The following is a 26316-nucleotide window of genomic DNA, read 5'->3' on the forward strand; positions in this document are numbered from 1 at the left end:
TGGGAAAGGGTGGGGTAGAAATCAAATCAATAAAAATAAATACTCCACCCTCCTTGCCTCTGCTGCCTCTCCCTTCTGGGATTCCAGGGAATAACTTAACACTTTTCTCATAAGCAGGGGAGGGATGGATGTCATTGCTATGATCCTGTCATGGTTTCCAAAACCTGGTGGACAGGGATCCAGGGGACAAAGGGTGGTCTTCATTGATTCCAAGCTCTTTCCAAACTGCATTTCAATGATCTCCAAACGAATCAAGTGTCCTCCTCAAACTTTCTGGTGTCTCAGCTCCGTTTCCACCAGCCTCCCAATCACACTATGTGGTTGGTTCGAACGTGGAGAGACTCCCCATTTCTCGCAGGGAAAACATCTTCTCAGGAGCAAAAAGGGGCCTCTGCTGCCAGCTCCCTTCTTCCTTTGGGGCTCCCCGAAGACCAGTGACTCTGCGCCAGGAATCAGATGGACCAGATCCGGCTTGGGGAGGGGCAGGCAAGGCAGAATTTCTTGACCCCAGAGGTAATTCAATGCTTGGAGGGGGTGTCTCCTCCTCCTCCAAATGATTCTCGCCCACACCACCTCTGTCCTCTCCCTCTTCTAGTTCACCTGGCCCCGCCCCTTTTCTTTTCGTACACAAACCCATTTTGGAGACAAAGGAGGGAATCGGCGGGCCAGGAGTCCCGCGGCGGGGGGGGGGGGGGGAAGAGTTTTCTCCACGTGCTTTCACCGGCGCACGCCCGGAAACTGAGTCCAGCGAGGCTGAAATCCTAGAGCGGCCGCCAGGGAAGCAGTGAGGAGGTCACTTCTTTCTTGGAGAGCAACGCGGCGGCAGCAGCTCCTTTCGCGTGAGTGACGGGGGCTCCCGGGGCTTGTTGTGGGGGATGGGAGGCTGGGAAATCTGGGGTGGGTGGAAGGGAGGTCAGAGGTGGGGCCTGATCCAGGAGAGTAGCCCCACTGCACCCCCACTGCAAAGCCTTGGGAGGGGTGGGGGTGCTAGTCCATCAGGACACCCCCACTGCACCCCCACTGCAAAGCCTTGGGAGGGGTGGGGGTGCTAGTCCGTCAGGACACCCCCACTGCACCCCCACTGCAAAGCCTTGGGAGGGGTGGGGGTGCTAGTCCGTCAGGACACCCCCACTGCACCCCCACTGCAAAGCCTTGGGAGGGGTGGGGGTGCTAGTCCGTCAGGACAACCCCAGGACACCCCCACTGCAAAGCCTTGGGAGGGGTGGGGGTGCTAGTCCATCAGGACACCCCCACTGCACCCCCACTGCAAAGCCTTGGGAGGGGTGGGGGTGCTAGTCCATCAGGACACCCCCACTGCACCCCCACTGCAAAGCCTTGGGAGGGGTGGGGATGCTAGTCCATCAGGACACCCCCACTGCACCCCCACTGCAAAGCCTTGGGAGGGGTGGGGATGCTAGTCCGTCAGGACACCCCCACTGCACCCCCACTGCAAAGCCTTGGGAGGGGTGGGGGTGCTAGTCCATCAGGACACCCCCACTGCACCCCCACTGCAAAGCCTTGGGAGGGGTGGGGGTGCTAGTCCGTCAGGTGCTCCCCTTCCCCCCTCCCCCCGTCTGCATCGGGTTGGGGGGGATTATATCCAGCCTCCTCCCTTCGTTGCAGAGGACTTGCGAGTGATCGACATTTGCAGAAAGGGTTGGTGGGAGACTCTGGATGAGTCGGGGGTGGGGGGTTGTTAGTGAAGGAAAGACAGGAAGAAGGACCCCCCCCGCCCCGCCCCGCCCCGCAGTTCCTCCAAAGCGAGTGGCGGGTTCGACAGTGGCAGTCTCTGCCCCGGTGGGGTGCAAAAGGAGGAGGCGCATTCATTTGGGCTCGAGTCTTCATTTTGGAAGGCAAAGCCCCAAGCAAACAGCAAATAACTGCGAGGGTGCAAAAGGAGGGAAGAGGTTTCTCCGGGACCCAAAACCTCTCATTCCTGCCTCCACATGAGACATGAGTACTTCAATCTCTATCCCTTTACTGGAATAGAAAAACCAGCGTATGTCGTTGGTGGGGGTGGGGCAGAAATATTACCGCAGACTAGTTAAAGGGAGAGAGTCTGTAACCCCCATGCCCAGAATGGGTTGGCCCAGAATGGGTTGACCCAGTAAGGGGTGGAGACTCGGAGCAGCAGAGAGGCTGAAAGAGCTCTTTTGCAGAAGAACAAGGCTACCAGACTCGGACCTTGATTTCTATAAGCCCTTAACACCTTGTTAAGGGTTTCTTTTGTGGTTGTAATGGGTGAGAGTTCTCCTGGAGACCTTCATCATGTTGCAACCTGTTCATCAAGCCCTTGGAGTCTTCAGGAGCCAGCCAACTTCCAAAGAAGATTTGGACTTGGCAATATCAGTAGACTGTAAATAGAAGGACTTGAAATGCAACCTGAACAGGACCTTGAATTGTAACGTTAAATGTTGATGTTTTAAAAGTGTTAATTGTAAAGAAAAAGTAAACCATTTTGTTGTTTAAAAATTGTTGTTGCAACTCATTCCAAGTACTGCCCCACAGAACCCACAAGCTGAGGTTACAAGTCCACAGTCCAAGAGAGAGATGGGGGAGTCATTTCCTGTTCCTCCCTTCCAGAAAGAACGTTTGGGCTTTCTGAGCTGCTCGTGTATCTAATCTGGAGGAACCAGGTTTGATTCCCCGCTCTGCCGCCTGAGCTGTGGAGGCTTATCTGGGGAATTCAGATTAGCCTGAACACTCCCACACACGCCAGCTGGGTGACCTTGGGCTAGTCACAGCTTCTCGGAGCTCTCTCAGCCGCACCTACCTCACAGGGTGTTTGTTGTGAGGGGGGGAGGGCAAGGAGATTGTCAGCCCCTTTGAGTCTCCTGCAGGAGAGAAAGGGGGGATATAAATCCAAACTCTTTTTCTTCTTCTTCATGAATGACTGGGAGGGGCCTGGTAAGCTGAAGGGGCTAGAGGAGGGGGGAGAAACATAGGGCCAAGGGATGCTAGGCAGGACCCAAAGCAAAGAAGAGGGAAGGGAGGGGGACACAGCGAATTCACACTCCCCTTCTTGTGCCAGAAAGAGGTGTTTTGTGCAAAATGAAGAAGTCCCCAAAGAAAGGAGAGCCAGGGAATTAAAATCTGCAAGAGACATAAACTTTAGACTGAGGTGGGGGCTGATGGGTCAAAGCTGAAGAGGAGCAGGAGATTTGGGGAGGAAGCACCCATTCATTCCCCCCCAACCCCACCCCGTCTGCTTCTTGGCAGCCTGACCCCAGTAGAGCTTTCTTTCCTTTTCCGCTAAAGGGACATGGTCTGGGTAAGCAGTATGGATCGGTGATGGAATCGGCGCTGGGTGACACCCCCTCGCGTTCAATGAGTGTGAAAAAGAAGCACATTCAGATGAGAGAGTCTGGAGAGGATGTCCCTTCATTCCGGAGAGCAAAACCCAGAGCAGAGAGGAAAGAGCTGGGGGTGGGGGGCAGTGATGGCAAAAGAAGGGTCTCTGGTGGAGGAAAGTGATGACTCCCAAAGCCTCCCTTTCTTCCCCCCACAGGAGATATCAGAGTGCTTCAATCTTTGCCTACCCCAATACCAGTTTATTTTCTGATGGGGGAGGGGGGACAGAATAGGCCAGGGAGCGAATCCATAGTCCTACAAAGGTGTGGGGGATCCATTTCCTGCTCCCCCTCAAGTTTTATGGAATGCTGTAGGAGAGGCTAGGAGGGGTCTGGTGACTAAAAGGGGCTTGAGGAGGGGAAGAAATGTAGGGCCAGGGTCTGCTAGGCAGGATCCAAAGCATAAAGAAAGTAATGGGAAGACATGATTTGGGAGAAGAGCTCTCTTCCTGTGCCAGAAAGAAAGATCTCTTGTTTTTCTCTTCAAGAGTGACATCATATTCTTCAAAGCTATAGCAGGTTTTATGTGATTTCCCAATAAGGTAGTTCTTTTGAGGTTTAGCAGAATGACTTAGAGTTATCTAGAATGATAAACAGTGAATACAGAGGATTGGTTTAAGATGATCAGATGGCAATGACTAATACTGAAAATTGTATAAAAGCAGGGGTTCCAATTCACTCAGAGATGCTTTCAAGTCTGGCCCTCAAGCCACAGGAATGGTGCCACTGGGCTCCTGTATTCTGGTAGTCCAGTGGTGGCGAACCTTTGGCACTCCAGATGTTATGGACTACAACTCCCATCAGCCCCTTCCAGCATTGGCCAATTGGCCATGCTGGAAGGGGCTGATGGGAATTGTAGTTCATAACATCTGGAGTGCCAAAGGTTCACCACCACGGTGGTAGTCCAACTTTTTAGTCAGATTATCAGATGTCACTGGACTCCAGATGTCACTGGACTCCATCCCAGTAACAAAAAGCAATGGGACTTGGTCTTTGCCAGGCAAGAGACCTTTTGGATTCTTGCTGGAACAAATAGTCAATAAGGTGTATTTTCCCCTTTGGAACCCAGCTTCAAGTGAAGTCTGGCATTTTTGTGGCATTGTGTACTAATTAAGAGTGGTGGACTCTATAATCTGAAGAACCAGGTCTGATTCTCCATTTCTGCAAATGAAACCTGCTGGGTGACCTTCGACCAGTCACAGCTCTTTCCAATTTATTTCAGCCCCACCTGTCTCACAAGGTACCTGGGGAAGGTGGGGGGGGGGAGGGGAGAGAAGGCAATTGTAAGCCACTTTAAGACTCCTTATGGAAGAGAAAAGTGAAGTCCTCCTCCTCTTATCATCAGCTTTTTGGCCCAGTTCCCCTCTGTAGGGCATGTAAAGAAGGTGTAGGTTGAGGGTGGTGGCTTCCTAGGTATGCAGAAGAGTTTAGGAATTGGCAGGAAAGGACCTCTTCCCCCCCATCCCAAACCACCTGAGCAGTGAGGCCTGAACATGCTTCTTGCCCTCTAGGAGCCATGGAAGATGGAGATCAGTTGAACGTTATTTGAGGGAGAGAGAGAGGACAAAGGAGGAGGGAGTGTGAAGACAGTGGGCATCCCCTGACCCTGATTCCCTCCCAATCCAGGATATTATGAACTTTACTGGGCTCTACCCTTTTGCCTTCCAATCTGCTCTGCTGAAGGATTTTTTCAGGATCTGCTCCTGAAGAGACTGACCCCCCCCCCCCACACACACACACTCAAGAAGGATGCTTTAGGGCAGGGGTCTTCAAACTATGGCCCTCCAGATGTTCATGGACTACAATTCCCATCAGCCCCTGCCAGCATGGCCAAGTGGTAGGGCTCATGGGAATTGTAGTCTATGAACATCTGGAGGGCCCTAGTTTGAAGACCCCTGCTTTAGGGCAATGGGGGCAGAGTACCTGATTTCTATTATGAAACGATAGTGTGTATTGTGATGATTGATCTTAATATTTTGTGTGGATGTTATTAGAATCTTCCAAAATGTGAACTCCCTCAGTTCACTTATTTGTTTGTTTGTTTGTTTGTTTAATCATATTTTATCCCGTCCTTTCCCAGAGGGCTCACAGCAGGTTACAACAAGTATTTGTCTTTGAATTAAATACCCGTGTTTCCCCGAATATAAGACAGTGTCTTATATTAATTTTTGCTCCCAAAGATGTGCTATATCTTATTTTCAGGGGATGTCTTATTTTTCTGTGTTCTGTTTGTCGGGCATGCTTCCAAACAAAAACTTTGCTACGTCTTACTTTTAGGGGATGCCTTATATTTCGCACTTCAGCAAAACCTCTACTATGTCTTATTTTTCAGGGATGTCTTATATTCAGGGAAACAGGGTAGAAGTTACGCTTGGCTGGAAGGTAACCTTGGAGTTGCAAAGGTAGACATGATGAGACACTTCATCTACTCCCCACCCAGAAAAGATCTCCAAAGTCATCAGAGAACAGCTTGTAGCAAATTTAAAGAGGCAGGGATAGTTAATTTTCCCACAGAACCGAACAGGCATATCTTTAAGCAGCAGTGGCGTAGGAAGTTAAGAGCTCGTGTATCTAATCTGGAGGAACCGGGTTTGATTCCCAGCTCTGCCGCCTGAGCTGTGGAGGCTTATCTGGGGAATTCAGATTAGCCTGTACACTCCCACACACGCCAGCTGGGTGACCTTGGGCTAGTCACAGTTCTTCTGAGCTCTCTCAGCCCCACCTACCCCACAGGGTGTTTGTTGTGAGGGGGGGAAGGGCAAGGAGATTGTCAGCCCCTTTGAGTCTCCTGCAGGAGAGAAAGGGGGGATATAAATCCAAACTCTTCTTCTTCTTCTTCTTCTTTAAGAGCTCAGTATGTAATATAACAACATTTTATTACAAACTACAAGAGTTTTGTTGTTCTCATCTATCAATTGTTCTCATCCACTCAATTCTATTTTTTTTTCTTGCTGCAGGTTATTCTCTGTCTCCCCCCTCCCCACATCCCTCACAGGGGGTAACTTCTCTTCATAGCCAAGCGAGTAAAGACATCTTTTCACAGTTAAAGGCGACTGAAAAAAAGGAGAAGGAGATGGAAGAGCAGGACCCAGGAGGACCACGACCAGGCAAGAGAGCAAGGAAAGGCCCCTATCGCATCCAAGCTACGACTGGTGTTGAATTGTGGGAGAGAGCTGTGCCAGAGATCTGGGATCTGGAGCCCCTGAACTCAGAAATACTTTCTGGACGCTTCCAGAAATTCCACTACCATGAAGCCAATGGGCCCCGAGAGGTTTGCAGCCAGCTCCATGGATTTTGCAACAACTGGTTGAAGGCAGAGAGGCACTCCAAGAAGCAGATCCTGGACTTGGTGGTCCTGGAGCAGTTTCTGGCCATCCTGCCCCAAGAAATGCAGTCCTGGATCAGAGGATGCAATCCAGAGACCAGTTCCCAGGCAGTGGCCCTGGCTGAAGGTTTCCTCCTGAGTCAGGCAGAGGAGAAGAGACAGGCAGAACAGGTGAGGGATTTCATTTCCAGGTATGTCCAATGCAGGCAATTATACCTGATCGTCTTCTAAAGCTTCCGTGTGGAATATTTGCCAACTGTTAATCATTCAAATAGAAGATTTAAGGAGCAACTTTACCATTTCTTTCAGGGAAATTATTTTTCCCTCTAGATAATTTTCCAGTGTTGAAAGGAAGCCCTATTGCGTCTGCTGATGGAAAGGTGCAGAGTCTGGGAATCTGTCAGGATCCATTCCTTGGTGTCTTCCATTCCATCTTGTATCTGTATCCCTTGCTGCTGTTTCAGATATGGGACCCATCTTTGAAATTGGAAGCTGAGTTTTCTGAGATAGAAGGATCTCTGTTGGAGGAAAGGCAGCATGGCCAGACCCAGCAGCATGTCCAAGATACTCTCTCGCATGGTAAGGGCTCATAGTGCCTGCTTCAAATGGGGCACTGGTGAATTTGATGGGTCATCTTCTGAATGCTCAATCCAGTTACTGGGGCTTGGAATGGGCAAGACACAATTGAAAAGAAATACAGGACTCTTGCGACCTTTGAGGGAGGACAGTTTGGGTCCAGGCCAGGCTAGGATTGCCAGCTCCAGGTTGGGAACTTTCTGGAAGTTTTGTGGTTGAGGCTCAGGATTTGGGGAGGGGAGAGGCCTCAGTTGATAATAATGCCATGGTGTTGACACGCACGCACGCACGCACGCACACACACACACACCCCCGCAGCCATTTTCTCCAGGGGGACAAATCCTTGTCATCTGGAGTTTCATTGTAATTCTGGGGGGTCTGCAGTTCTCACATGGAGACTGACTGAAGTAGGCCTGGCTGCTTGCTATTGTTCAACGCCAGCCACATTATGAAAGCCAGGGTGATGTAGCAGTTAGAGGGTCAGAAGAGGGTCTGGGAGACCCTGACTCAAATCTCCCATCTTCCTTCAGATGATTCCTGTATGATTTTGGACCATTTCAGCCTAACCCACCTCACTGAGTTGTTGCACAGATGAAAAAGAGGAGAGGAGAATAATGTAAGCAGTATTGTCGAAGGCTTTCATGGCTGGATTCAACTGGTTGTTGTGGGTTTTCCAGGCTGTGTGGCCGTGGTCTGGTAGAACTTGTTCCTAACGTTTCGCTTGCATCTGTGGCTGGCATCTTCAGAGATGTATCACAGAGGGAAGTCTGTTATGCGTTGTCATGGTGAAGTCTGTTGATTTCTTTTTCTGGAAGAGTTTCCCAGCTGCAGGAGCTGGGTTGAAAGATTGTTTAACTTATCAAGCACCCCAGTAACTTTATCATCGACAGACTGCGGTGAACATGTGTTGGTAAAGATTGCTTGTCTGGTTGACCCCCTGAGCCATTTCTCCCTTTAAGTGCTGTAAAGTTCTAGCTGTTAACAAGCATTGATCAGCAAGCTCAACCAGCAGCCTTGTGAAAAAACTTTCAGGGGGCTCCGGATTCTTATCAGACACTCCTTCCCCTAGAGCAGGGGTCCCCAAACTACGGCCCGGGGGCCAAATCAGGCCCCTGGAAGACATTTATCCGGCCCGCTGGGCAGAAGCGGATCTCCCCCTTCTCTATCTCCTTTTCCCCAGGTTTACAAACAGCATTAAGCGCGGGCGACTCGCTGCTCATTCCAAGCGGCCGGAGGGGACCGTACCAATGCAGCAAGGGGGGGAGAGAGAAAGGCGGCAGAGCTTCAGGGCCGGATTGGAAGGGGACCGCAGGGGTGGGGGGCTTGGCCAGGGGCGGGTCGAGGGCGGATGGATGGCGCCCCCCGCCCCCCCGTGGGTGGCACTTGGTCCGGCCCCCGGCTGGGCTCTGGCCATGCGTGAACTGGCCCCCTGTTTAAAAAGTTTGGGGACCCCTGCCCTAGATTATTCACCGTGCTGCTTCCTGGAGGCCGACTCACGAGTAAGCTGCTTGGCCTCCAGCCTGCCCTAGACCAAGCAGCTTGCTCGGGCTCTAGGAAGCAGCAGGGAGGCAGATCTGCCACCCTGCCGCTTCCTGGAGGCTGACTCGCGAGTAAGCTGCTCAGCCTCCAGCCTGCCGGAGACCGAGCAGCTTGCTCAGGCTCTAGGAAGCGGTGGGGTGGCAGCGCTTCTGGGAGGCTGACTCGTGAGTTAGGGAGGGGGAGGGGGTGAGGCGCCAACTGCGGGTGCATGTCTTTGGTCACGTGGGAGGCCCTCTGGCACCCTCCATGTGACTTAAAAGGTGTGCGCCCGGGGACATGGGTATCCCCATGTCCCTAGGTCGGTATGCCTCTGATCTGATTTGAGACAGTCATCCAGTTTTGTCTTTTTCTGCCTAGGCTGTTGACTTGCAGAATTAGGTGAGTTAGTCCTGTTCTTTCTTTTAGTCATGATGACTTTTACAACCCTCACAAAGATAGCTTAATGCGCAAGTAGCGGAGATTTACTACTCACATGATTAGGAGGACTTTGCCAGGAATTGTAGGCAGTTCAGGGCGTATAATTAACAGCCATTCACCAGAGCAGTAAATTCAGTAAGTTCAGTCTTCAGTTGACAGCAGCACCACTCACAGCTTTGCTCGAAAAGGGAGTCAAATAATTCCGGCAAAACAAATAAGTAGACCTATCAAACAATTTAAAACTCGGGAACTTCTCTCACGCCCATATAGGTGAAGGTTGAAGGCAGATGAAAAGGTGATGATTGGCTAAGGAACAGAAAATGAGGCAGGACAATGGAAAAGGATACAGGGGTGGCCAGGAAAGGAAAAGAGGAAATATTGGGGGGATACTTGGGAAAGTGAGGTCCCACCCTACAAGGGCTTGAGTGTTCTCTACCATCCTAGTAAGTCTGTCAATTGGCCTCACAACTGAGCCGCAGTTTTCTTAGGTAGAGATAACTGGGGGAGGGGGGCAGAGAAATGGGAAAGCATAACATAGAGGAGCAAATAAGTTTAGATTGATGTTGAAGGAAATACCGTGTTTCCCCAAAAATAAGACAAGGTCTTATATTAATTTTTGCACAAAAAGATGCATTAGGGCTTATTTTGGGAATGGGTCTTATTTTAGGGGAAATACGGTACCTTCACAATTCATTAAGGCGGGCTCTCAGCAGTGCCGTGGCTTCCCTGTCATGTGTGATGCAAGCTGCATCCTCATTGGCAGGGAGCACCATGCTGGATCGCACCATCCTGATCTGTAACTACCGGTAGGGCTTATTTTTGGAGTAGGGCTTATATTTTAAGCCGCCTCCAAAAATCCTGAAAAATCATGATAGGGCTTATTTTCAGGGCAGGGCTTATTTTCGGGGAAACATGGTACTGTTGTCAACTCTAGATTAAGAAATTCCTGGAGATTTGGCATTTGGAGCTAAGTAAGAATGCGGTTTGAAAAGGGGAGGGACCTCAGGAAGGGATAATACGATAGACTCCACGCTTCAAAGTAGCCATTTTCTCCACCGGAATTAGGGTGGCCAACCCCTGAGTGGGACTGGAGATCATCCGGAATGACCACTGCTCTCCAGATGACAGAGAACAATTCCTGTGGAGAAAGTAGCTCCACCCCCAAATCTTCAACAATTTCTTGACCTTGAGCTGAAGAGAGGAGATCTGTTGATTGCAAGAAGACTCCAGGCCCCACCTGGACAATGGCAACTTTAGAATGGAAGAAGGAAGCAAGAAAAACTGAAAGACTGTGGGGGATTCTAGGGCAGGGAAAGAGACAATAGTGGGAGAGAGATAAATGAGGTGCCTCCTGCAAGTGTTTGAGGATTCCCACGTGTTCACAAATTGTGATGCCAGTAAAAGAGGAGTGGAGAAATTCATAGAGGGAATTCCTCACATCATAGAGGGAATTCCTCACATCCCCACTGCTGCAAATCTAGCAGAAGCCCCAGTTGTCATGGCTGATTCTAAACTTCGTACTGCTGAATAATAGGACTGAAGGGTGTCATGGTCATTAAATGCCTCCTGAGTCAGACATCCGTTTCCTGCTGGATTAATGCCCTCCTTGTGTGTGTTTAAGGAGTTTGAGCTTGGTTAACGTTTAATTAACAGCCACGAATCCAGGCGTGTCAGGAATTCATACAGGTAGTGCAAACAGGCTTCACCTCGTGTCCTTGATCTGTGCAATGTATTTTGGTATTGCTGCACAGTCATTGCCTCTTATCCCACCTTTTTTCCATAAGAGACAACCATGGTGGCTTAAAGGGAAAGGTAGACAAATCTTTGCCAACCTCCTCCATTTTGTGAATAAGCAGAGCCTGCAGGTTCTGGGGACCATCCTCTCAAATCCCACTGTTAGGTGCCAGGAATCATGTGAACATTTGTCTTCTACTTGTCCTTATTGGAGTAAATGATCAGCCACAACAGGAAGTAGGATGCTGGTATAAGGAACCCAGGCATCCTCAGGGGCTTGGGAACAGATGTGATTGTCCCTTTTTCTCTTCCACATAGGCAATGAAGAGACAGTATTGATCCGCTCTCTTTGCACAGGTGCGCTACCTCCAGTCCAGGTAAGGGAAATGTATAGTGGGCAGAATGGGTGCCCCTCCTTTCTCTGGGGAGCTTTACTCTAGCAGCTGTTCCTGAAAGGCAAGAAACTATTAACACCACTGCTTCTACACATGCCCAGATCTCGATCAGCCACTCCGCCAGAATGCCCCCTTCCAGAGTGCCATCTCAACTTGGTATGATCTGTGATAAGGGTTTGGAATGCTTTTTCTGTCAGTCTCCAGTTTCCTTTGATGACGTGGCCGTGTATTTCACTGAGGAAGAGTGGGCCCTGCTGGATTTGGACCAAAAAGCTCTCTACAGGGAAGTCATGCTGGAGAACTCTGAGAGTGTGGCCTGTGTGGGTAAGAATTTTTTGTAGGTGTCGAAGGCAGAAGTTGCTGCTATTGGGATGAAATCTTAAAACACCACAGTTTATTGTTTTGAGGCCTATCCCACTCCTTGCTCCCTTCTGCTGGCCTCAAATTAGTGAAGTGTCAGCAAAGGCAATCTTCAGCATGGCCAGGCAGAACAGCCCAGGCCACCTGGTTTGCCCAGGGCAAATGATGCCAGTGTTGTGGCTGACTGAGAAACCCTCAGAGTGATTTTCAGGTGCCAAAAAGTACACTTTTTTCTTCCAGTTGCTGTGACAGTTGTCACCCCTGACTGTGATCTAGTTGGGATTGTAGGCTTTAATTTTGACCAAGTCCCAGTTCTTCCTGAAAAACATTTCCTCTTCCTAGGATTACTTTCCCCATATAAAAGCAATCTTTCTTTCTTTCTTTCTTTCTTTCTTTCTTTCTTTCTTTCTTTCTTTCTTTCTTTCTTTCTTTCTTTCTTTCTTTCTTTCTCTCTCTCTCTCTCTCTCTCTCTCTCTCTCTCTCTCTCTCTCTCTCTCTCTCTGTGCCAAAGGAACATGGCATTTAAGAGAGATTATGGTGGAGACAAACAAAGATATTGCATCCAAAAAAAGGCTGGAGAGTTTCTCAAGTGGATCTCAAGACAGTATTTCCCTCAGAGACAAATTGGCCACAAGTGAGTATTCTTCTTGGTTTTGTATGGCAGAATTGTAAAATCTGCTGGGAAAGGCCTTCTGGGGCCAGCAATCTGGGATTCTCCAAAGCTCCTTCTGAGGATGAGCTCAGCTCTGTCTCTTAAGGGGCTAATGTATCTTTAAGTTGTCATTATTTAACGGAAAGTGAGTGTTTCTTAAGAACAGCGAAAGTTGAGGAGGCCAAAGATCCTTTTGCACAACTTTTACCTTTGGGCCTTACCTGCCCTTCTCACCACTGGTATCTTTCCCAAAAACCATGGGAGTCTCCTTAGATCTATGTGGATCATTCAGTGAAGTCCTAGATTCTCTCTCTCCTCCTCCCCCCGCTCCCCCCCCTTGTCTCTGCTCGCCCTCCCAGGAACAGGTTGAAAGCCAGTTCTTCATTGTTTTCAACACAGCTAGAAGGACACTCTGCATAGGTGCAGATCTGGATATCATGGCAATTTCTTGCAGAGAGCCAGAATAGTATAGTGGTTAAGATCAGTCAGCTCTCATGTGTATAAAGGGTTTTTATTCTTCATTCCTCCACATAAAACCTGCTGGGTGACCTTAGGCCAGTCACAGTTCTCTCTCAACCCTCTCAGCTCCACCTACCACTCATGGTTCCTGTTGTGGGGAAGTAAAAGTTATGTGTTTTGTAAGCTGCACTGAGACTCTTTAAGATTGTGAAAAGCAGGAAACAGGTTGGAAACCACACTGGCAAAAGGAGGATAAACCTATTCCTGCTCAAGGAGATGATTTCCATGCAGTCCCAGTCCCTTCTATGCACAGAAGGAAAAAGCCATTGAAATGTTTTGCTTGTAGTTGGAGGTTCAAGGGAAGATCAGGTCTCCTTGTCCAATGGGTGCCAATGGGATCTCTCTTTTTATTCCAGCAGGAGATGAGCAGTGGAATGAGGAGGATGAGGAAGTGCATCAGCTATTGCCAGATAGAGTCAAGAATGAAGAGCTTATGAGACATGCCAAGAATCAAGGTGGACTGAAGAGACAGAAAGGAAGTCATGTGATTGAGAAGTGGGATAAGGATTTCCGTGAACTAATTCACGTGGTAGGGCAGACATATAAGTGCTTGGTTTGTGGACAAAATTTCTCAGATCGAACCCAATATGAGATCCATTTGGAAATACACAATGGAAAGAAGACCCATAAATGCTTGGAGTGTGGAAAGAGTTTCCTTTGCAGAGAAGAGATCCTTAGTCATAAAAAAACACATGCTGAAAAGAGACCTTACAGCTTTTCAGACTGTGGCAATACCTTCTCACAAAAATCAGACATTGTTCAACACCAGAGGACTCATTCAGGAACAAAGCTGTTAATCTGCTTAGCAAGAGGAATAACATTTTCTGGTGGAAGAAAAAGTAAGGTACATATTCCAAAGAACAGTATAAAGAAGGCACATAAATGCTTTCAGTGTGGAAAGTACCACAAAGATAGCTCAGATCTCCTTGCGCACCAAAGAATACACGCCAGGAAGAAACCTGTTAAAGACTCGTTGAGTGGAAAGGGATTTAATCAAAGTTGCAGTGTTCAACAGTATCAAAGGACCCACACAGGGAAGAAACCTTCTGAATGCTCAGAATGGGGAAAGAGATTAATTCAGATTTCTCATGTTCAAAAACATCAAAGAACACAACCAGAAGGGAAACTTTTTCAGTGCTCAGAATGTGGAAAGAGTTTCACTCAGAGTAGCAGTCTTCAAAAGCATCAAAGAACCCACACGGGGGAGAAACCTTTTCAATGTTCAGAATGTGGAAAGAGATTCAGTCAAACTTACTCTCTTCAATGCCATCAAAGAACTCACACAGGGGAGAAACCTTTTGAATGCTCAAGATGTGGTAAGCGTTTCAGTCAGAATAGCAATCTTCAAGTGCATCAAAAAACCCACACAGGGGAGAAACCTTTTGAATGCTCAGATTGTGGAAAGAGATTCAGTCGCAATGACTCCCTTCAAAGCCATCAAAGAACCCACACAGGAGAGAAATCTTTTGAATGCTCAGAATGTGGAAAGAGATTCAGTCGCAATTACCACTTTCAACAGCATCAAAGAACCCACACAGGTGAGAAACCTTTTGAATGCTCAGAATGTGGAAAGAGATTCAGGCGCAGTGGCAGTCTTCAAATACATCAAAGAACCCACACAGGGGAGAAACCTTTTGAATGTTCAGAATGTGGAAAGAGATTCAGTCAGATTTCCAGTCTTCACAGCCATCAAAGAACCCACACAGGTGAGAAACCATTTGAATGCTCAGAATGCGGAAGGAGATTCAGTCAGATTTGCAGTCTTCACAGCCATCAAAGAACCCACACAGGTGAGAAACCATTTGAATGCCAAGACTGTGGAAGGACATTCAGTCACAGAGTCAGTCTTCAAATGCATCAAAAAACCCACACAGGAGAGAAACCTTTTGAATGCTCAGATTGTGGTAAGAGATTCAGGCGCAGTGGCCACCTTCAACTGCATCAAAGAACCCACACAGGGGAGAAACCTTTTGAATGCTCCAAGTGTGGAAGGAGTTTCAGTCAGAGTGGCAGTCTTCAAATGCATCAAAGAATCCACACAGGGGAGAAACCTTTTGAATGCTCCGAGTGTGGAAAAAGATTCAGTTACAGTAGCAGTCTGCAAATGCATCAAAGAACCCACACAGGGGAGAAACCTTTTGAATGCTCAGAATGTGGAAAGAGATTCAGTTGCAGTGGGAGTCTTCAAAGCCATCAAAGAACCCACACAGGGGAGAAACCTTTTGAATGTTCAGAATGTGGAAAGAGATTCAGGCGCAGTGGGAGTCTTCAAAGCCATCAAAGAACCCACACAGGGGAGAAACCTTTTGAATGCTCAGAATGTGGAAAGAGATTCAGTCAGATTTCCAGTCTTCAAAGCCATCAAAGAACCCACACAGGTGAGAAACCATTTGAATGCCAAGAGTGTGGAAGGACATACAGTCACAGAGTCAGTCTTCAAATTCATCAAAAAACCCACACAGGAGAGAAACCTTTTGAATGCTCAGATTGTGTAAAGAGATCTAGAGAGGGTTGCCACCTTCAACTGTAGAAAATTTCAAAGAACCCACACAGGGGAGAAACCTTTTGAATGCTCAGAATGTGGAAGGAGTTTCAGTCAGAGTGGCAGTCTTCAAATACATCAAAGAGCCCACACACAGAGAAACCCTTTTGAATGCTCAGACTGTGGAAAAAGATTCAGCTGCAGTGGTAGCCCTCAAAGCCATAAAAGAACCCACACAAGCGAGAACCCCTTTGAATGTTCAGACTGTTGAAAGAGATTCAGGCTTAGTGAGGCAGTCTTCTCAGCCATCAAAGAACCCACATAGGGGAGAAGCCTTTTGACTGCCTTGCATGTGGAAAAAGATTCAGTCACAGTATCAGGGTCTCCAAAAGCATCAAAGGATAGCAATCTTTTGAATGCTCAGAATGGGTGGAAAGAAATTCATTTAAATTTCTATATCTCTTTAAAAAGGCATTAAAGAAACCACATTGGGTAGAAACCATTTCAATGCCTGGAATTTGGAAAGACATTCCACTACAAAGTGGCCATCTTGAACTGCATCTACAGAGAAACCATACATAGTGTAAACCTTTTGAATGTTCCGACTGTAGAAAGAGATTCGGGTCCGAAGAAGTGCTATCTAACAGAATCAAATAACTCAACAGAGACCTTTTAAATACTCCACATGTGGGCTGAGGGTTGTAGTAGTAGGAGCATACCAGACATCACACACACACAAAGTTATAGGTTCTCTACCCCCTAACATACTCAGCCCTGACCAATGGTGAGGGTGGGAGGGTTGGCTTTGGGAGTGGTTGGCACCTAGTGAATCTCACAGGCTGTTTAATGCTGTATCAGTGAAAGTAAGGAAGAAATGTCAGGATCCTGCCAAAAGTGAAGTAAGTGACCTATGCTGGTCTGGAATGTGCTAATCAGCAGGAAACCTCTAAAGCTCACTGTATGTCAAAAGTCCAGGTGCTGGGATGAGATCATCCAGAGAAGGTGATTGCATGCTGGCAGACCCATCAAAACTACATAGGAACAACAATGGAACAGTGACTCTATCTATCTACCTTCTCTCTTCTTTTTTGCCTTGGTGCTTTGCATTGTTCTACTTTGTGAAACATATATCTACTTACTCATATGTAATAGAATTAATGCAAGCTATTGAAAATATAAGAGATAAAAGGAAGTCCCACATAAGATAGACTGGGTGGAGCCAAGAGGTTCCCCATTTTAATATCTTATTTAGGGTTAAGCAGGGGCATATCTGCCATGGGGACATGGTGAGTCAAATGTCCCTGGACTCCCTACATTTGGTCACGTGGGGATTCAGGTTCCACCAGATTTTGTGTATTTTTGTATTTTTTAGTGTTTTTCCAGTTTTTTTTGGCCTGCAGGGGGTGAAGTTTTTAGACTAGCAGCACCAAAATTTCAGGGATTCCTTTCAGGTGGACACTCTCCTGATGGTGCCAACCAGATTTGGTTCAGGGGTCCAAAGTTATGAACTCCTAAAGGGGGTGCCTCCATCCCCCATTGTTTCCAATGGGAGCTAATAGAGAGATGGGTGCTACACCCTTTGAGGGTCCATAACTTTGGGCCCTTGAACCAAACTGTCACCAAATCCTGGGTGATATCATCATGGAGAGTCTCCCAAAGATACACTGGTAAAATTTGGTGCTGCTAGCCAACTAATGGTGCACCCCTGACAGCAGCTTTCACTTTCCAAACTTCCCCAGATTCTCCTTTTTAAATCCACCCCTTCGGCATGGACTTAAAGAGAGAATCTAGAGATCCCCAGTTTAAACATGATGAAAGTGATGCTGTTTCCAGGGGTGGGGGAGGAATCCACCCCAAAACAGCATCACTTTCACGTTGTTATATCTGAAGACCCCAGATTCTTCTTTTACAAGGTGGATTTAAAGAAGAATCTGGGCTCCCTGCCAGTTGGATGGTAAACCACCATTGAGCACCATGGAAAGAGATGCTGTTTGGGGTGGATTCCACTGGAGATGTTTCTGTGAGGAGATGATGCTGACGGTGTTTGTTTGAGTAAATGTTTTGCTGGAGGTGATTTTGGTGAGAGATTTACATGCTTAATACCTACTCTGCGCTGGCTTAGAAGCTGTTTCCTCAGGCTAACAAACCTATCTTATAGGGTTGGTGTGAGGAGAAAAATTAGGGAGGAAGAGAGTTGGTGGGGAGAGACCCATGTATATGTTTTGCTGGGGGTGGGAAGTGTTTTGTAGAGCTAGTGCAAAAAATCATTGTTTAGTTATGGTGGGGGAAGGTGGCCCAATACTGGGAGGGGGGCACCAAACTCAGGAGTTTTTGTCCCTGGGATCCAGTTTTCCTGTCTAGATATGCCTCTGGGGTTAAGGGTTTAGAATTGGTGAGCTTTTTATTATTTTTTATTTCCTTTTCTTCTTTCTTTGTATGTTATATATATATTTGATATATTGTGTTTATATACCTAAAATCAAATATATATATTTTTTAAAAGAAAGACTTATATATAGAAAGACAATGGAACAGTGACTCTATCTCTCTATCTACCTTCTCTCTCCTTTTGCCTTGGTGCGCAAATGTTATACTGCAGCCAGTGTTTATTGTGCAGCTTAACTTGTCTGCAATCCTTTTGTGTGCAACAGAAGATAAAAGAATCTTCCCTGTTTGGAATGAGACTTTGCTGTTTGTGTGTGTTTCTTCACTGCCAACATTTGGACCTGGTCACTGGTTTTCTTTGGACCCCATCTAGAGCAGGGGTCCCCAAAGCTTTTAAAACAGGGGGCCAGTTCACTGATGGCTGGGGAGGCCCAGAGCCGGGGGCTTCGGACCAAGTGCCGCCCGTGGGGGGTGAAGCCATCCATCCCGCCCTCGACCCGCCCCTGGCTTGTAGAGCTCCCCCCACCCCTCATGGTCCCATTCCAATCCAGCCCTGAAGCTCCGCCGCCTTTCTCTCTCTCCCCCTTTGTCACGATTGAATGCAGTCCCCTCCGGCCACTTGGAGATGAGCAGCGAGTCGCCCAGCTTTGAGAGGGCTGTTTAGCAAGCCTGGGGCCCCTTAAGGGTGCAAACTCCAGGCGGCCCCTAGACAACTGACCCCCAGGTTTACAAACCAGCCTCAGCCTTGAAGCTGACTTCGCTGCTCATTCCAAGCGGCAGGAGGGACCGTACCAATGCAGCAAGGGGGGGAGGAGGAGAAACAGCTCTGCCGCCATTCTCTCTCCTTTGCTGCATTGTCGCAATGTCCCCTCCGGCCGCTTTTGGAATGAGAGCAGCGACGCTTGGCTCATGTTGTTCCAGCTGTAAACCTGCAGAGTTGAAAAAAAAGATAGAGAAGGGAGAGATCGCTTCTGCCCAGCGGGCCGGATAAATGTCTTCGGGGCTCTGATTTGGCCCTTCGGGTCAGATTTAGGGACCCTGATCTAGAGGTAGCTTCTAGTCCAGGGGTCGGGAACCCGCGGCTCCCGAAGTCATGCATGGCTTTTCCTGCCTCTGGTGCGAAACTCCAGCGGGGTTGCCACTTCACCGAGACGCTGCGAGGCTCCGTTGGCTTGCTGTCGGCTGGGGAGTTAGCCTTTGCCACAAGGTGCCGCCCGGCGAGGCGTAGGGCGGAGTGGGCCGAGGAATTATAGCTCCTGGAGAGACTGCTCCCGTGAGGCTGGAAAGGGGCATGAAGCCGAGAGAATTGCCCGGCAGTAGTGCTTGTAATCTAGCAGAGTGGGAGGTGGCTGGGGAGACTGGCTCCAGGCGAGGCTGGAGAGCAGCGGTGAGGATTGCTCCCGGCAGGGTCTTGTGATCTAGGCAAGTGGAGGTGCTTGGGAGACTTGCTCCAGAGCGAGGCTGGAGAAACAGCTGCATGAAGTGCTCCAGGCAGAGATCTTGTGATCTGGCAAGTGCAGGTGGCTGGGAGAGTGCTCAGGCGAAGAGCTGAAACAGCGAGCGGGGAGGTGCTCGGCAGAGCTGCTTGTGATCTTGGCAAAGTGGAAGTGGCTGGGAGACTGCTCCAGAGCGAGGGCTGAGAGCAAGTGAGAGCCAAAACCAAAATACACAGTGCTATCTTTCATTTTAAATGTCAAAGAGTATCTCGCGGCTCCATGAGTTTTCTTTTCCGGGAAAATGGGTCCAAATAGGTTCTCTTTGAGTGTAAAAGGTTCCTGACCCCTGTTCTAGTCCTTCCGCTGGACATAGAGGCAGCTGACAAGAAGTTGGGCTTTTCTCCCTCTTTCCTGAAAAGACTATGACTATTGTGTCAGTGGGGAGAATGTCATTTGAATTTCTTTACCCCTCCCCAGCAGCTCTGACATAGTTGCTGAGTAGAAGTGCTGAGGCTTTGACATCTGGCTGAGCAATACGCATCGGTAGGGAAGTGAGAGGGAGAGGTGACACAGCTCCAGACACCATTATCCAAACAAAGTTAACGGGTTTATTAAAGCAAAACTCCCAAGGTTAAATCATCAGCTCTAACATGCTGTAAAAGGTTTACAAATGACTCATCCATGGTCTTTCCCCAGGTATTTGTCAGGATGTCAGTGTTCAAAATTTCTAAACCATGTAATCATTACTACGATTTCACCACCTTTCATCTCTGTGTATTTCCATTTTAATAACATCTTGTATGCATTTTGGTTATCAATCATGGCCATCATTTTGTCCGTAGGTTACATTCAAAATCTATCATTTGTGAATTTCAAAATAGCATTCTTTAAATGTTTCTAATAGTTTTATGAATGATCAATTTTTAGTTTATATCTTTTCACAAATCATTCCATGGGTTTTAAGGATTCACATTTATCATGTTTAAAATTCAATGAAACTCTATGGAAGTAGCGTCATTTCTGCATATTTACTTATTTCCTAGCAAATACTTCAAATTGGAAGCAACCATAAAGGAGTAACCCCAGCAACAAAACCACTTTGGTATTTCAACCATATCCAAAATTCTGACATGGTGACTGGAAAAGTCTTTTATTGTATTTTCTCTTGTCAGTGCCACAAATATTATCCATGTGAAACAAATCTCCTATCATGTCCCTCTAGGGTCCAGGGATTCTACTGTTCTTCAAGCAGCTTCAGAGTCCCATTTTAAATATGGTAATGAGAGACCCTCCTTTCCTTTGCATCTTGAACACTTTGGGAATTTAATCCTTGACTTTGCTTGCATCATCAACATGGAGTTACTAATGTCTTTTTACCATGGTTTAGCATGAAATGCACAAGTATGGGAAATAAACAAAGGAATGAATTCAGAGCTCTTAACACAGCCAAAACAAATGTGATATTATAGGGCATCACTGAAAACCTGGTGGGATGAGTCTTGCATAACTGGAACATAAGAATTGAAGGGTATAGCCTATTTCCAGAGTGTTACGTCTCAGGAATCGGGGAGTCGGAGGAGCAAGATACCATACTTTTATTTGTGGTTGCTACACTTGCGCATGGCCTAAAATCCACTCTGCAGCTGTGCTCAATATACACACATACTAATTACCAATTACCAGTTGCAGCAGCTGCGAGATCTCTAAAATATTACAACACTTCCACATCCCACTACAATGCATTACACCCTTCCCCCTAACTCCTGTAGGGCTAACTCATCCAGGATTCTCTTCGCTGAGATAAGCCTCAGCTCCTGCTCTGGCTCCTTGGTCTGTGTTTCTGTTCCTGATCCTGCAAAACAATTGGACCATTTTACTGCTTCCCTCATCCTGCATCTCCATCCTCAAGCCCTTAGCGCCCTAAGATTCCTTGAGAACCTGGGGTTCCCCGATCTCCATCTTGCCCCCCCCCCCCTTTTTTCCTTCCTCCGTCATTTTGTTGTTTAACTCCCTGATCTGCACTGTTGGACCTGGCACTCTCTTCCTACCATCACTTTGGTCGACATGTCATGCGGATCACCCTGATCCCTCTTCAGTTTCCACCTCTATAAGACAAGAGAGGTCTTGTCCAGCTGCCTCATGACTGCTGGGACCCACACGGACCCTGCTCCATAATTTCTAACATACACCGCATGTCATCCCTATCAAATGTCCAGGTGCTTTCTCAACACTTGGGATCTCTTCTTTACATTGGACTCCATCATTGACTTGAATCGGGGATGCATTTAATGTCAAGCAATGTTGTAGGATTTCAATTCATCCAGCAATTCCGCAGGGACTCTCCGGTGGCTGTGCGTGTTATGCGTGCTGTGTTAACAAAAAAAATTTGCTACAACCGGCAGTGCCAATCCCCCCTCTACTATTCTCTGCAATTACATCCTTAGAACACCATACTGGCCTGCGCCATTCGTAGAATGGATGAAGAGGCGAGATAACCCTGGCGAATAACACCATTTTTGGCCAGGAATGCTCTAAACTCCTCTAGATAAAAGCGCTGTCAACTCCCATTATCCGAATTACCACCGTGTCGGAGACCATGGGGTTGCAAAATAGCTTCGTGAGTGCTCTAATTACTGGGTCTGTGGATGTCATTAACATTACTGGCACTACTTCTAGCCATTTTGGAATGTAAGGAGTCCACTCACGTAATGAGGAACACCTGGCCCTGAAAAAGGGCCTGCAAAATCAATATGTACCCATTGACCACAGTCTTTTTTATTGGACTCCCCATTGAGTAGGTAGGGGCCTGAGGTGGGGCGAATTAAGCATTATCTGACACATTCCTGCACCTGGAATCATCTCCTCTATTTCTACTATCCATCTTGACCACCACGCATGCTCCAAGTCTCCATCCCTTTCTGGGTCAACCCATTCTGAACACTGAATTCCTGTTCTGCCATCCACAATCCAAAAGTTTTAATTTTTTTCCACCCACTGAAAACCAGATATCTTGGTTAAACACTGGTGTGATTTTGATCCATGTTTTTTTAGATAATATTTTTGGTTCTAGTCCTATTCAAATCCTAAACCCTGCTAATTCTCAAACTCCTTTATTTAATAACTAAACAGAAGGGGAAGCATTTTTCTTTCCTGAGCATATAACACATAAAGAGATGTCTTAAAAGCTAGCAAAGGCATCAAAGTTACAAAGCAGGTATTTCTCGCAGGGCTGTAGGAACTTTTACAGAATCTTACTTTCTTGTTTATGTTTCCTAATTCCACCTATACATGTAAGAAACAAAAAATTGTTATGCTAACCTAGACACTAGTTCTGTATCCTCAATACAGCCTCTCTGACTTCAGGATCATGTTAAATCAGAAAGTTTTCTATCAACAAAGTTCCAGTATTGAAGTTGAAGTTCAGAAGGGGATTTTTTTTTTGTGGAGGAAGGAGATTATAGGTAAAATCCTTGGATCAATTCCAAGTACCTAGTTAAAGCTGTGAGATAATGTGACTGCTCTATAACATTTTGTGGCGAATCAAGAGAAAAATCGGTGTGCTCTGGGTGATATTTTACTTGCTTTATCGTCAAAGGTGGGGAGGGACAGAAACAGAAATATGGGTTTTGTCAGTTTTAATCATCTGTTTATTGAATGCATTAATGCTTTTGTGATCGGAGACGGTGGGGGGAGGTGGCAGCGCACACATCGCAGCGATTAGCAAGGCGCGCACCTTCTGGGACTTGCTAGTTACTTGCCGTATAGCGACAGAGTGGCGGCAAGCAACGAATCTTAGCGGCTAACGGCTTTGATCTTGTGAAGAGCTGCCACATGCCTTCGCGCCCAGAGAGCAATCGCGACGGCCTCCCAAAATCGGGACACTTACCGAATTTGAAGAACCGGCGGATGCTGGGACAAATTGTTTAAAAGGCGGGACTGTGTCCACCAAAAGCGGGGACGTCTGGTCAGCCTAATTAATGCGCACACAGTAACACTTTAATGTTTCTGAGCTTAGTTTCCAGTTGTTTAGTGTTTCTACTTCATGCGTTAGGCAGCTGCAAGCTTTTATTGTTCTGGAAATCTCTTCTTTTGCAAAGCAGCTACTTTGAGGGATCTCCTCACCTCCAAAATAAATGTCAAAATCAGTCCCTGGCTGCTCACCATCCTACCAAACTTTCTTGACTCACTGTACTGTTGGGAGAGGGGATCTGCTTCTGTGTGTTCTCTAATGGGCTTTCTTACCCAAGTGTTTAGCCCTATTCTTCTTCAAATGATCAAGTGTTTTTCAATACAGTTGCTTTTTTTCTCTCAGCATAGTGTTCTAGGGGTACATGCATAAATGGAGGCGGCTCCTGCTCCCACTAAAGTCAGAACTCTCTTCTAAGTAAGACCTGGGTCTGTGGTGGCGTTCTTCTGCCTGGGGACCAGGGTACCCTATGTCCCAGAGCGCCCCCATTTGGTCAACAATGTAAGGGGCCCAACATTTCAGGGTCAAGATGCGTTGTGCGTTTTTAAATTTTTTCAGTAGTTTTTCTACTGTTTGGCCTGCAGGGGGGGCGCATTGTTAAGACTATCGGCACCAGAATTTCAGGGTACCATCCAGACTTACTGGTCCTGGATATAGGATACCACCCAAATTTGGTGATGTTTGGTTCAGGGGCAGCAAGAGTTATGGACCCCCCAAGGGGGGTCCCTCTAGGTCGGGGAGCTAACCTGAGATGGGGGCTACCCATTTGAGGGACCATAAACTTTGGGTCCCTCTGAACATAACTTCGCAGAAGCAGACTTAACATCTATAAGAATAGTTAACAATAGATGATACCCTGAAATTTTTTGGTGTTACCTTAGCTTTAAAATACATCCCCTTCAAGGCACCCGCAAGAACTTTTGCCCAAGATTCTTTGTTTTGCAAGTGACTTTGCTCCAGTGGCAGCTAATGAGGGAATTTCTGAAGGGCAGTCTGCATTTTTTTTTTTTGAAGATAGAGGAGCGCAGACTTTCAAGGTGGCTCAAAAGGCCTTAGTAATAGCATTCAAGCTTGGACTGTGAGCTTCAAGTGCTTCTGGAATTAAGGAGTTGAGAGTTCTGTGAGAGAACTCAACCCCACAGGCTTTCAAGTGCAGGGGCCGAGAACAAAATAAGCCTTTTGGGGGCCCATAAAATTGAACCCCAGAAGCATGCAGGTCTCAAACCCGGGGATGCTATTACCAGGAGGCCCTTCTTTGCCTCCTCTTCCTCCCTCTTTGTTTCTTTTCTTTATTGGTATTTCTACCAAGCTTTTCTACCCTTTTGATTGGGTGCCTTATTACATTTGGTGCCACTTTGGGTTTATTAATTGGGGTTTTAACATATTTATATTTTAATTGTGTATTTTTTATTGGAGCCTAACTTGTTGGGAAAGGGTGGGGTAGAAATCATATCAATAATAAAAAATAGAATACCTCCACCCTTCTTGCCTCTGCTGCCTCTCCTTCTGGGATTCCAGGGAATAACTCTGACACTTTTCCTGCGTAGCAGGAGGGATGGATGTCGTGTATGATCCTGTCACTGTGGTTCCCAAAACCTGGTGGACAACCCAGGGATCAGGGGGGGACAAAGGGTGGTCTTCATTGATTCCAAGCTCTATTCTAAACTGCATTTCAATGATCTCAAACAGATCCAACCATGTCCTCCTCCAAACTTTCTGGTGTCTCAGCTCCAAAGTTTCCACCAGCCTCCCAATCACTATCTGTGGTTGGTTGAGACGAGCATTCCCCATTTCTCGCAGGAAGAAACATCTTCCCAGGAACAAAGGCAAGGGCCTCTGCTGCCAGCTCCTTCCTTCCCTTTGGGGCTCCCAGAAGGATGGGGGTAGAAATCAAATCAATAAAAATAACCCTTCTTGTTTTCTGCTGCCTCTCCCTTCTGGGATTCAGGGGGGAGTAAACTGACAGACACTCTTTCTAGGCAAACACTGGAGAGGGTGGATCTCATATAATATGGTGATCCCTATCATGGTTTTCAGAACCTGGTGGACAGGGATCAGGGGACAAGGGTGGTCTTCATTGATTTTCAGCTCTTTCTAAACTGCATTCACTGCTGAAGTTGTTTTTGAGTTTTGTGGGTCTGTGTGAGCGTGGTCTGCAGTAGATCTTGTTCCTAACGTTTAGCCTGCATCTGTGGCCTCTGCATCTCTTCAGAAGGTGTATCACTAGAATTCTGTTATATAGATTGTGTGCACAGTGAAAACCTGTCACTGCATTTCTAACTATCTCAAAATAGACCGGAAGGCGTCTGCTCCTCAGACTTTCTAGTACAGTGCAAGCGGTGCTTTTACCTTTCCAAGACTGAGTGCTTGGGTGCAAACCTCCAAAACCCCCCCTTATTGCTCATAAAGTGCCAACTGGGCAATTTAGCCTAAATACTGAGATTTTTAGTTTAGAAAAAGCGGTTGGCTCGAGGTGTCGTTACTTTCGGGGAGTAAGCAGTTTGAGTAGTCACTGGCTGCTTTGGAAGCAACCATGCAACTCCATCCAATGGGTGAATCATGACCCTAGGAGGGAGCCATTACTGAGAAGCAAGCCCCATTGCCAAAGCAACTCGAGCTTACTCCCCAGGTAAAGGATCGTGACTTTAGTTGCTTGCAGGAAAATCAGTGGGGTTTAACAGCTATAACAGGGTTACCTACTACACTGCTTCCCCAAAAACTAGGTCTTAGGTTTGAATGCTAATAATTGAGCCAAGCGACTGAGCCAGCTCCTTAGATGTGTGTGTGGGGAGAGGGACTCTGCAAGTGCCCACAGAGAGGGGCTCTGGGTGCCACTCCTTCTAAGGCACCGATGCCATGGAGGGTTCACCACCACTGTTCTAGTATCTCAGCTCCGTTTCCACCACAGCCCCAATCACACACTATCTGTGGTTGGGTCCTAGCGTCACAGGGACTCCCCATTTCGCAGGGGAAAAAACTTCCTAGAAGCGAGAAGGGGCCTCTGCTGCCAGCTCCCCACTTCCCTCCGGGGCTCCTAGAAGCCTAGTGAATGGGCTTAGCCAGAAATCCAGGCCGGTCTGAATCCAGCAGGGTAGGGGCTTTCAGGGGGGGGGGGGCACAGGAGGGAGGCAGGCAAGGCAGAATTTTTTTTTACCCCAGAGTGAATTCAATGCCCAGAG

At 47.4% G+C, this 26316-nt stretch overlaps 3 protein-coding genes across 19 annotated transcripts in view; 2 read left to right on the forward strand and 1 right to left on the reverse strand.

The window, feature by feature from the left end:
• LOC125428543 (zinc finger protein 883-like) overlaps nucleotides 1-26316 on the forward strand; it is a 454328-nt gene that overhangs the window by 190132 nt on the left and 237880 nt on the right. The gene's annotated exons all lie outside the window — the stretch shown is intronic.
• The window catches only part of LOC125428537 (zinc finger protein 436-like), a 774209-nt gene that overhangs the window by 167280 nt on the left and 580613 nt on the right, over nucleotides 1-26316 (reverse strand). For all 17 annotated transcript variants that reach the window (XM_048488782.1, XM_048488785.1, XM_048488784.1 and 14 more), the window contains one exon: nucleotides 5244-5248. In XM_048488782.1, coding sequence (XP_048344739.1) covers nucleotides 5244-5248 — 5 coding nt within the window. The remainder of the gene's footprint in view (nucleotides 1-5243; nucleotides 5249-26316) is intronic.
• Nucleotides 6355-15620, forward strand: LOC125429253 (zinc finger protein 14-like). The gene is made up of 9 exons (XM_048490198.1): nucleotides 6355-6846; nucleotides 7140-7254; nucleotides 11260-11318; nucleotides 11534-11660; nucleotides 12208-12330; nucleotides 13224-13388; nucleotides 13815-14784; nucleotides 14869-15287; nucleotides 15373-15620. The coding sequence occupies exons 1-9, from the start codon at nucleotides 6424-6426 to the stop codon at nucleotides 15618-15620; spliced, it is 2649 nt and encodes an 882-aa protein (XP_048346155.1). The 5' UTR covers nucleotides 6355-6423.

Source organism: Sphaerodactylus townsendi, linkage group LG03 (assembly GCF_021028975.2).
Source record: "Sphaerodactylus townsendi isolate TG3544 linkage group LG03, MPM_Stown_v2.3, whole genome shotgun sequence".
Taxonomy (NCBI): Eukaryota; Metazoa; Chordata; class Lepidosauria; order Squamata; family Sphaerodactylidae; genus Sphaerodactylus; species Sphaerodactylus townsendi.